Source organism: Triticum aestivum, chromosome 6D (assembly GCF_018294505.1).
Source record: "Triticum aestivum cultivar Chinese Spring chromosome 6D, IWGSC CS RefSeq v2.1, whole genome shotgun sequence".
Lineage (NCBI taxonomy): Eukaryota > Viridiplantae > Streptophyta > Magnoliopsida > Poales > Poaceae > Triticum > Triticum aestivum.
In genome coordinates this window covers 111010773-111022232 of record NC_057811.1, presented here as the reverse complement: position 1 = coordinate 111022232, position 11460 = coordinate 111010773, and the positions used below count along the sequence as shown (strand labels likewise).

The 11460-nt window shown below is 45.0% G+C and overlaps 1 protein-coding gene across 1 annotated transcript; it reads left to right on the top strand.

The window, feature by feature from the left end:
• The first annotated feature begins 7162 nt into the window (after positions 1 to 7162).
• LOC123141277 (LYR motif-containing protein At3g19508) lies at positions 7163 to 8049 on the top strand. Its single transcript, XM_044560455.1, has 2 exons — positions 7163 to 7441; positions 7601 to 8049. Exons 1-2 carry the CDS (start codon positions 7250 to 7252, stop codon positions 7667 to 7669), a joined length of 261 nt encoding a protein of 86 aa, XP_044416390.1. The 5' UTR covers positions 7163 to 7249; the 3' UTR covers positions 7670 to 8049.
• The last annotated feature ends 3411 nt before the right edge of the window (positions 8050 to 11460 follow it).

Here is an 11460-nt window from a genome sequence, read left to right as displayed (position 1 = left end):
GGTGTTGACGAGCCTAGCATGTACAGACATGGCCTCGGAACACATGCGAAACACTTAGGTTGACTTGACGACCCTAGCATGTACAGACATGGCCTCGGAACACAAGAGACCGAAAGGTCGAACATGAGTCGTATAGTAGATACGATCAACATGGAGATGTTCACCGATGATGACTAGTTCGTCTCACGTGATGATCGGACACGGCCTAGTTTGACTCGGATCATGTATCACTTAGATGACTAGAGGGATGTCTATCTGAGTGGGAGTTCAATAATCAGATGAACTTCATTATCATGAACATAGTCAAAAGGTCTTTGCAAATTATGTCATAGCTTGCGCTTTAGTTCTACTGTTTAAGATATGTTCCTAGAGAAAATTTAGTTGAAAGTTGATAGTAGCAATTATGCGGACTGGGTCCGTAAACTGAGGATTGTCCTCATTGCTGCACAGAAGGCTTATGTCCTTAATGCACCGCTCGGTGTGCTGGCCTCAGCGTCGTCTGTAGATGTTACGAAACATCTGACATACACGTTTTGATGACTACGTGATAGTTCAGTGTGTATTGCTAAAGGTTTAGAATTGTGGCACCAAAGACGGTTTTGAAACGTCGCAGAACATATGAGATGTTCCGAAGACTGAAATTGGGATTTCAGACTAGTGCCCACGTCAAGAGGTATGAGACCTCTGACAAGTTTCTTAAGCCTGCAAACTAAGGGAGAAAAGCTCAATCGTTGAGCATGTGCTCAGATTGTCTGAGTATCACAATCGCTTGAATCGAGTGGGAGTTAATCCCCCAGATGAGATAGTGATGGTTCTCCATAGTCACTGCCACCAAGCTAGTAGAGCTTCGTGATGAACTATAACATATCAGGGATAGTTATGATGATCCTTGAGCTATTCGCGATGTTTGACACCACGAAAGTAGAAATCAAGAAGGAGCATCAATTGTTGATGGTTAGCAAAACCACTAGTTTCTAGAAGGGCAAGGGCAAAAGGGATACTTCATGAAACAGCAAATCATTTGCTGCTCTAGTGAAGAATCCCAAGGTTGAACCCAAACCCGAGACTAAGTGCTTCTGTAATGAGGGGAACGGTCACTGAAGCAGTACTACCCTAGATACTTGGTAGATGAGAAGGCAGGCAAGGTCGACAGAAGTATATTGGATATACGTTATATGAATGTGTACTTTACTAGTACTCCTAGCAGCACCAGGGTATTAGATACCGGTTCGGTTGCTAAGTTTTAGTAACACAAAATAAAAGCTGCGCAATAAACGGAGACTAGCTAAAAGTGAGATGACGATGTGTGTTGAAAGTGTTTCCAAGGTTGATGTGATCAAGCATCGCATGCTCCCTCTACCATCGAGATTTGGTGTTTGCGTTGAGCATGATTGGATTATGTTTATCGCAATACGGTTATTCATTTAAGGAGAATAATGGTTACTCTGTTTATTTGAATAATACCTTCAATGGTCTTGCACCTAAAATGAATCTCGATCGTAGTGATACACATGTTCATGCCAAAAGATATAAAATAGTAATGATAGTTCCACATACTTGTGGCACTGCCATTTGAGTCATATTGGTATAGAACGCATGAAGAAGCTCCATGTAGATGGATCTTTGGACTCAGTCATTTTTGAAAAGATTGAGACATGCGAACCATGTCTATTGGTATATATGCATGAAGAAACTCCATGCAGATGGATCGTTTGGACTCACTTGATTTTGAATCACTTGAGACATGCAAATCATACCACATGGGCAAGATGACTGAAAGTCCTCGTTTTCAGTAAGATGGAACAAGAGAGCAACTTGTTGGAAGTAATACATTTTGATGTGTGCAGTCCAATGAGTGCTGAGGCATGCAGTGGATATCGTTATGTTCTTACTTCACAGATGATTTGAGTAGATGCTGAGTGTATTTACTTGATGAAACACAAGTCTGAATTATTGAAAGGTTCAAGTAATTTCAGAGTGAAGCTGAAGATCGTCGTGACAAGAGGATAAAATGTCTATGATATGATCATAGAGATATCTGAATTACGAGTTTGGCACACAATTAAGACATTGTGGAAAGTGTTTCACAATTAATACCGCCTGGAACACCACAGTGTGATGGTGTGTCCGAACATCATAACTGCACCCTATTGGATATGGTGCATACCATGATGTCTCTTATCGAATTACCACTATCGTTTATGGGTTAGGCATTAGAGACAACCGTATTCACTTTAAAAGGGGCACCACGCAATTCCGTTGAGACGACACCGTTTAGAGAAACCTAAGTTGTCGTTTCTTAAAAGTTTGGGGCTGCTTATGTGAAAAAGTTTCAGGCTGATAAGCTCGAACCCAAAGCGGATAAATGCATCTTCATAGAATACCCAAAAACAGTTGGGTATACCTCCTATTTCAGATCTGGAAGCAAAAGTAATTGCTTCTAGTAACAGGGTCTTTTCTCGAGGAAAAGTTTCTCTCGAAAATTGAGTGGGAGGATGGTGGAGACTTGATAAGGTTATTGAACCGTCACTTCGACTAGTGTGTAGCAGGGCACAGGAAGTTGTTCCTGTGGCACCTACACCAATTGAAGTGGAAGCTTATGATAGTGATCATGAAACTTCGGATCAAGTCACTACCAAACCTCGTAGGACGACGAGGATGCGTGCTACTTCAGAGTGGTACGTTATCCTGTCTGAGATATCATATTGTTGGACAATACTGAACCTACGAGCTATGGAGAAGCGATGGTGGGCCCATATTCCGACAAATGGTTAGAAGCCATGAAATCCGAGATAAATGGATCTTTAAGAAGAAGACGGACATGGACGGTAATGTTACCGTCTATGAAGCTCGACTTGTGGCAAAGAGTATTTCCACAAGTTCAAGGAGTTGACTACGATGAGATTTTCTCATCCGTAGCGATGCTTAAGTCCGTCGGAATCATGTTAGCATTAGCTGCATTTATGAAATCTGGCAGATGGATGTCAAAACAAGTTTCCTTACTAGTTTTCGTAAGGAAAGGTTGTATGTGATACAATCAGAAAGGTTTTGTCGATCCTAAGGATGCTAAAAGGTATGCTAGCTCCAGCGATCCTTCCATGGACTAGAGCAAGCATCTCGGAGTCAGAATATATGCTTTGATGGAGCGATCAAAGTTTTTGGGTTTATACAAAGTTTGTTAGAAACTTGTATTTACAATAAAGTGAGTGGGAGCGCTACAACATTTCTGAAAAGTATATGTGAATGACATATTGTTGATCCGAAATGATGTAAAAATTTCTGGAAAGCATAAAGGGTTGTTTGAAAGGAGTTTTTCAAAGGAAGACCTGGATAAAGCTGCTTACATATTGGGCATCAAGATCTATAGAGATAGATCAAGACGCCCGATGATACTTTCAAAGAACGCACACCTTGACATGATTTTGAAAGAGTTCAAAATAGATCAGCAAAGAAGGAGTTCTTGGCTGTGTTACAAGGTGTGAGTATTGAGTAAGACTCAAGACCTGACCACAGCAGAAGAGAGAGAAAGGACGAAGGTCGTCCCCTATGCTTCAGACGTAGGCTCCACAGTATGCTATGCCGTGTACCGCACATGAAGTGTGCCTTGCCATGAGTTGGTCAAGGGGTACAATAGTGATCCGGGAATGGATCACATGACAGCGGTCGAACTTATCCTTAGTATCTAGTGGACTAAGGAATTTTCTCAATTATGGAGGTGAAAAGGAGTTCGTCGTAAAGGGTTACGTCGATGCGAACTTTGACACTAATCCGGATGACTCTGAGTAGTCAACCGGATTCGTATAGTAGAGAAATTATTTGAAATGGCTCCAAATAGCGCGTGGTAGCATCCACAAGATGACATAGATATTCGTAAAGCACACACGGATCTGAAAGGTTCAGACCCGTTGACTAAATAACCTCTCTCACAAGCATAACATGATCAAACTAGAACTCATTGAGTGTTAATCACATAGAGATGTGAACTAGATTGTTGACTCTAGTAAACTCTTTGGATGTTGGTCACATGGTGATGTGACCTATGAGTGTTAATCACATGGTGATGTGGACTAGATTATTGACTCTAGTGCAAGTGGGAGACTGTTGGAAATATGCCCTAGAGGCAATAATAAATAGGTTATTATTATATTTCCTTGTTCATGATAATCGTTTATTATCCATGCTAGAATTGTATTGATAGGAAACTCAGATACATGTGTGGATACATAGACAACACCATGTCCCTAGTAAGCCTCTAGTTGACTAGCTCATTGATCAATAGATGGTTACGGTTTCCTGACCATGGACATTGGATGTCGTTGATAACGGGATCACATCATTAGGAGAATGATGTGATGGACAAGACCCAATCCTAAGCCTAGCACAAGATCGTGTAGTTCGTTTGCTCAGAGCCTTTCTAATGTCAAGTATTAGTTCCTTAGACCATGAGATTGTGCAACTCCCGGATACCGTAGGAATGCTTTGGGTGTACCAAACGTCACAACGTAACTGGGTGGCTATAAAGGTGCACTACAGGTATCTCCGAAAGTGTCTGTTGGGTTGGCACGAATCGAGACTGGGATTTGTCACTCCGTGTAAATGGAGAGGTATCTCTGGGCCCACTCGGTAGGACATCATCATAATGTGCACAATGTGACCAAGGAGTTGATCACGGGATGATGTGAGTTACGGAACGAGTAAAGAGACTTGCCGGTAACGAGATTGAACAAGGTATAGGGATACCGACGATCGAATCTCGGGCAAGTAACATATCGATAGACAAAGGGAATTGAATACGGGATTGATTGAATCCCCGACATCGTGGTTCATCCGATGAGATCATCGTGGAACATGTGGGAGACAACATGGGTATCCAGATCCCGCTGTTGGTTATTGACCGGAGAACGTCTCGGTCATGTCTGCATGGTTCCCGAACCCGTAGGGTCTACACACTTAAGGTTCGATGACGCTAGGGTTATAGGGAAAGTATGTACGTGGTTACCGAATGTTGTTCGGAGTCCCAGATGAGATCCCGGATGTCACGAGGAGTTCCGGAATGGTCCGGAGGTAAAGATTTATATATGGGAAGTCCTGTTTTGGTCACCGGAAAAGTTTCGGGTGTTATCGGTAATGTACCGGGACCTTCGGGAGGGTCCCGGGGGTCCACCAAGTGGGGCCACCAGCCCCAGAAGGCTGCGTGGGCCAAGTGTGGGAGGGGACCAGCCCCAGGTGGGCTGGTGCGCCCCCCCACCATGGCCCAGGGCGCATGGGAGAGTGGGAGGGGGCAAACCCTAGGTCCAGATGGGCCTTAGGGCCCATCTAGTGGGGCGCCCCCCCCCCTCTCCTCCCCTTGGCCGCCCCCCTTGAAGGGATCTAGGGCTGGCCGCCACCCCTGGGGGTGGGAACCCTAGAGGGGGCGCAGCCCCCTTCCCCCCTTATATATAGTTGAGGTTTGGGGCTGCCCAAGACATGAGAACGTCTCTCTTTCGGCGCAGCCCTACCCCTCTCCCTCCTCCTCCTCTCCCGCGGTGCTTGGCGAAGCCCTGCGGGATTGCCACGCTCCTCCATCACCACCACGCCGTCGTGCTGCTGCTGGATGGAGTCTTCCCCAACCTCTCCCTCTCACCTTGCTGGATCAAGGCGTGGGAGACGTCACCGGGCTGCACGTGTGTTGAACGCGGAGGCACCGTTCTTCGGTGCTTAGATCGGAATCAACCGCGATCTGAATCGCTACGAGTACAACTCCTTCATCCGCGTTCTTGCAACGCTTCCGCATCGCGATCTACAATGGTATGTAGATGCACTCCCCTTCCCCTCGTTGCTAGATTACTCTATAGATTGATCTTGGTGATGCGTAGAAAATTTTGAATTTCTGCTACGTTCCCCAACAAGTGCTTGCTGCAGCTCCACCTCACTACCCCTTTCCTACCCTTAAGCTTAAATAGTCTTGATCTCGCGGGTGTGAGATTGCTGAGTCCTCGTGACTCACAGATACTTCCAAACAGTTGCAGGTGCCGATGAGACCAGTGCAGGTGACGCAACTGAGCTCAAGTGGGAGCTCGATGAAGATCTTGTTCGTTGTGTTGTTTCTTTTCTTTTTGATCAGTAGTGGTGCCCAGTTGGGACGATCGGGGATCTGGCAGTTGGGTTGTCTTCTTTTCTTTTGGTTCCGTAGTCGGACCTATGTGTGTATCTTGAATGATGTATGATTTAATTATGTATTGTGTGAAGTGGCGATTGTAAGCCATCTCTTTATCTCATTCTTGTTCATTACATGGGATTGTGTGAAGATGACCCTTCTTGCGACAAAACCACAATGCGGTTATGCCTCTAAGTCGTGCCTCGACACGTGGGAGATATAGCCGCATCGTGGGCGTTACAGGGGGTGTGCTTTTCGAGGGAGGGGTTTGTAGTGTTGTGCTCTAGCACTATTGGACGCCTGGTCACTCTGTTAATGCAAGTGTTGCCTTCCCTTCATCACGATGGCTAGGGAAAACTCGTTCCCTCCAAGCTTCGTCAGAGAGCCCATGGATTCACCTCTCCCCTATCTCCCGCTTCAGCAGCTGGTGGCAGGGGTGATCCTGGTGCCTCCACTCCGGCTAGTAGTTTAGGTTAGGTTTTTTTTAATCCTCACAGGTGTGTCTCTCGGGCTGACGTCCACACTTCTTCTTCAAGTTTGCCTTCCGTTCTCCAATCCTCTCTAAATTCGTCTATCTAGCTGTAATTACAGAGCTCCAAGGTAGATTTTTGTCATCTCCTTCGGTCGGCGAGGTTATGGTTTCTCGTCCTGCGTGCACGATGGCAAGATTTGATGTCAGTTATTTCAGATCTATTAAAAGGGTTTAGCGTTGACGATTGTGGCTCCAGTGTGTTGGTGCTTAGGGGCATATGCACGAAGACTTTCCGGCTACCGGTGACAAGGTCAAACCGGCTCTGATAGAGGAGTGGCGACAGTGGCACATCAATGGCTCGTTTTGGCAGCGATGGTGGTTGTTAGATGGTCTAGAGACCTCAATGTTATTTTTATTATGTTTGAAGTGCTGTATACCTTTTGCGAAACTTTCAGATCCTTTTTGAGAAAAAAAAATAGTGACTAAGAGGCTTTTGTATTACGGGACGGAGGGAGTAGTTAATTGGAGTTTTTTCTTCCACTGTGAGTTTAGCAGACTACTACAGCACCGTACAAGCGTGTAGTACTACTTCCTAGTGCTTGTGCGCCTTGCTCTACCAGACCTGGATTCGATCGGAGTCGATGGCGAACGCCGGGCTACGCGCCTACCGGGAGGTGCTGCGGCTGGTGCGGCGGCTGCCTGCCGACGCGCGGCCCTACTACGCGAAGTACGCCCGCGAGAACTTCGTCAACTACCGCCACCTTTCTGCCGACGACGACCTCGCCGGCCTCCTCCGCCGTGCACATGACCACTCCGCCTGGGTCCTCTCCAAGGTACAATAACGTCAACCGAATGCGGTGCTCCTTCCCACTCTCTGCGTGTTCATCGCACCATCCATTTCATTCGCGGCTCATGGGAATGGAATGCCAATGGATCGACCTATTCCTGCCAGCTATCTCACTGTTCCTGGTTGTGTAACGCGTGGCTTGCAGTACTCCATCGACGCGGCGGAGGCGGCAGGGCGGCTCAAGGAGATCTGCGGTGAGGGCGGTGCCGAGTGAGGGGAAGATCGTGGCAGCAGCCCGTGGCGCGGTGGTGCGTGCACGCAAGGTGTTCGGCTATATGACTCTGAGGTGTTTTTCAAGTTCCATGCCCGAACAGGGTGAATTGCCCAGTTCTACCTGTATTGTTTTGTTTTAGAGCTGGGCGCTTTCATGTTTCCAAATGTTCTACAGTAGTGGGAAATAAGATCAACATTCTGCTTCTAACTTGGTAATGTTTTGAACTCGGGCCGACTATTTAGAGGCTGTACGTAATCCCTCCGCTCTGCAGCTCAACTCCGCTGCAGAGCGGAGCGGCATGCAGTTGTATTTTGGCGAGCGGCTAAAAGGGTGCTCCACACGCTCCGCTCTGTAGTGAAGGAGTGGAGGATTGCCAAACACAGCCTTACTACATTGCTCCGTGTTCCAGTGCAGCCTTCGTATTGCTCTGTTGACTGCCAACAACAGGCATCGTGGTCCTGCAACCTGAAATCTTAGCTGGATAACTTGGTAATTCAGTAACATTGTGCATAGCCTCAAGTAGTCAAAACTTCTCTGGTTACATATTATAAATGTTTGTTTTGTTGTATGCTGGAATGAAATGTAGCTCGCATACTCATCCCAATCCTTAATGAAATGGAGCTCACGTATTCATCCCTATCCTTATTCAATCGGACCATCCAAAATAAAAAATCCATGAAGTAGCTAAAGTGGGAAAAATTGATGCTCCAGAAGAGCCTCTAGTTTTTACTCAAATTTGTGCTTAGCTGGTCAACAATGGAAAAGATGTTAGTATTGCCCTTCATCAACCTCACATGGCTCATAGTAGTAGTGACATGTTTCCTTCTTTCTATGTTGGAGCACGCGTTCTGTTGTCCCTTTCTCCAGACAAATTGTGTAACTGAAACTGGAGTTCGGAGTCAGGATGTAGATACTAATTAATTGAACTCCCACTGAACCATTGTGTCGGCATACAGCATAGATCAAGGTACGAAGTATATTTAGTGCAATGGTTAATGTCTATCATCTATGTTATAGTCCTAAACTGAGTAACCAAATTGAAAAGAATTCGTGGGATTTTTCCCTCATATATGTCTATCACAAATTTGTTCATGGACTTTCATTGGTGCAATATTTGACAACATTTTTAAGATGATAAAACAAGTATGTTAGTCAAGCAACCTCTGTAAGCTAACTATAAAATATCAGTACTATTCCACAAGGGATAAGCATCAAATTAAACATGTGTGCACACCTTATTTCTTAGGAAAGCGGCATATTTAAATGTATATCCTACAAAATCTGAAAAATTACAGCCTCTGAAACTGGCCAAACATTACTTGCACCAAAACACATAGGAAGTAGCGGCGCGGGTCCCAGCGAGAAAAAAACCGCATGTGGTCGAATAGGAGGAAGAGGTTAGCGGAGTTGAAGTCGGGGACACAGCAGTTGCGATGTAGTGGAGGCGGTCGGCAAGGTGGAAGCGATCGGGGCAAGGCGCTGGAGCTGGGGTGTCAGGGAGACGACCGAGGTAGGGTGGGCGAGGTAGGTGAAATCGGCGGGGGTCAACACAGGGGTGTCGGGTACTGGAGGACAGTGAGGTTGCCGACTTTGTGGCATTGGGTCCCATGGCCAGCAGGGAGAGGCATTGGCATAGAGAGTGTGATGGTGAGGTCGGGTGTGGGGCCATGATGCTACGCAACCCATCCCAAGAAATCCATGCCGGCGGGCGCCGACTCCCATAGCTAATCAGGGTAGGTGTGGTGGCGTGGGCGAGGTTGGGGCATGCGGTCCTCAACTGCCATGGGAAGAGGATGGACGTGGTTCAACGGCCACAGGAGAGCCGATGCTTCTGATGCATAGGGAGGGGTGGATCTGAACCGGGATGATGAAGAAGGGAAGAAGACGCGGTTGCGCCAGATCGATGCGAGAGGATAAAGCGATAGGGTGGGACCTGCGCAGTTTTCGGAGTCCATGAGAAACATCTAGTCTAGTCTAAACCAATGAAAAATTAGCACGTTATAACAAAATTGCGCCACCTTTAAAATACACTATTAGCGAATAATTATACACTGACTTATTTAGCAAGACATTGTTCAGAACGCTAGGGCGTGCTATTAGCGGTGCTATAGGGTACTATTTTTTCATTGGTTAAACACACTATAAAACTGGGAGTGAACTGCGTTGAAAAAACTAAGAGTGATTCAGAAAAACCAGACAAACGGTGATTATATATAAAAAATTATCTAGTAAGGCATTGCTCAGAATGTTAGAACATGCTATTAATGGTGCTATAGTGTGCTATTTTTCCGTGGTCTAAACACAGTACAAAACCGGGAGAGAACTATGTTAAAAGAACCAAGAGTGAATAGGAGGAAAAACGCTGTAGCGTGCTTTTTTAGTGGTCTAAACACACTATAAAACTGGGAGTGCGTTGTGTTAAAATAATCAAGAGTGCGCATGAGGAAAAACAGGACACACATCACTTATGTACACGGAATTATCTAGCAAGGCATTGCTCAGAATGCTAGAACGTGCTATTAGCGGTCCTATAGCATGTTATTTTTTTAGTGGTTTATACACAGTACAAAACCGAGAGTGAACTCTATTACAAAACCAGATTTAACCAGAGCGAAAAACGGATACGTGTCGCTCACGGAAGAGCTCACGGCTAGCACTAAAAGTGCACACGAGGTGCCGAAGTTTATTCGCTTTAATTCTCTTATATACATATTTCCAGTGACTAAAACATCTAAATATAAGAAGTGAAAAGGTCAAAGTAGTAAAAAAAACAGAAAAGAGAAAGAAAAACATGGCAACCATAAAGGCAAAAACATGGCAACCTGTGAGAGCCCCTGGTCCAGCATTGGAATTGCACGAGATGAGCTCTTGCTTAGCCACTTTATATATCTTATAGTATATATTTAGACCACATGCAACTATGGCATCTCACCATAATTGGCACATGTGTACACCAATTAGTTTTAGCAATTATATAAATGCATGCATGCATCCTCCATACCCAATTTCCTTCTCCCGCACTATCGTGCTTTTATTCTGAAACTACTACACACGGCAATTGTGGTGAACGACATCATGACAATAGTTAATCCAACAACTGGAGCTATTTTGCCTTGGACTTGGATGGTGCGATATGTCACACGTGTGCATTTCGTCTGGTCAGTGTCGTGGATGTAGCACTGCTCATATACTAATAAATGTCATTCAACAATAGTTATATTCTAAGTCAGTCCGATAAATATTTCTAGGTTAGACTGATAAATTTTCCCAATTGTCTAATGTGATGTCCGAAATCTGGATAGATAAGTTGAGATCTCAGGTAATATATTTGGTTCCTTTCCCAATCATTGCCATTTAACGATGGATGAACTCTAGATGATACAACAAAGAAAATTAATATGCCCACTCGGCCAGTGGATGTAATTGTGCTCCCAAGTGCCATTATATCCATGTTTACGTTATATATATAAATTTTATGCATAAACAATCAAATTGTTTTCGATATTTGCCACAATAACACAAAACGTACAACAGATTTTCAACGGCTCAACAAAAATCCCAAACGAACCAACAAGCCGCGCACTATCCGCTGTAGTGTCCAATGGATCATAGTTCCTTGCCCACTTAGTTTATCCAAACAAATTTCCATTTTTATAAATCCGGCTTACTTTAGAAGCCGAAATGTCAATCGATCTTATCCAAAAGGCATCCCACCTTGTAAAAAACAATTGCTCATTTTCTTGAGTCTTGACCTAGTAGACATAATCATCATGCGCTATCGTGGGAATTTT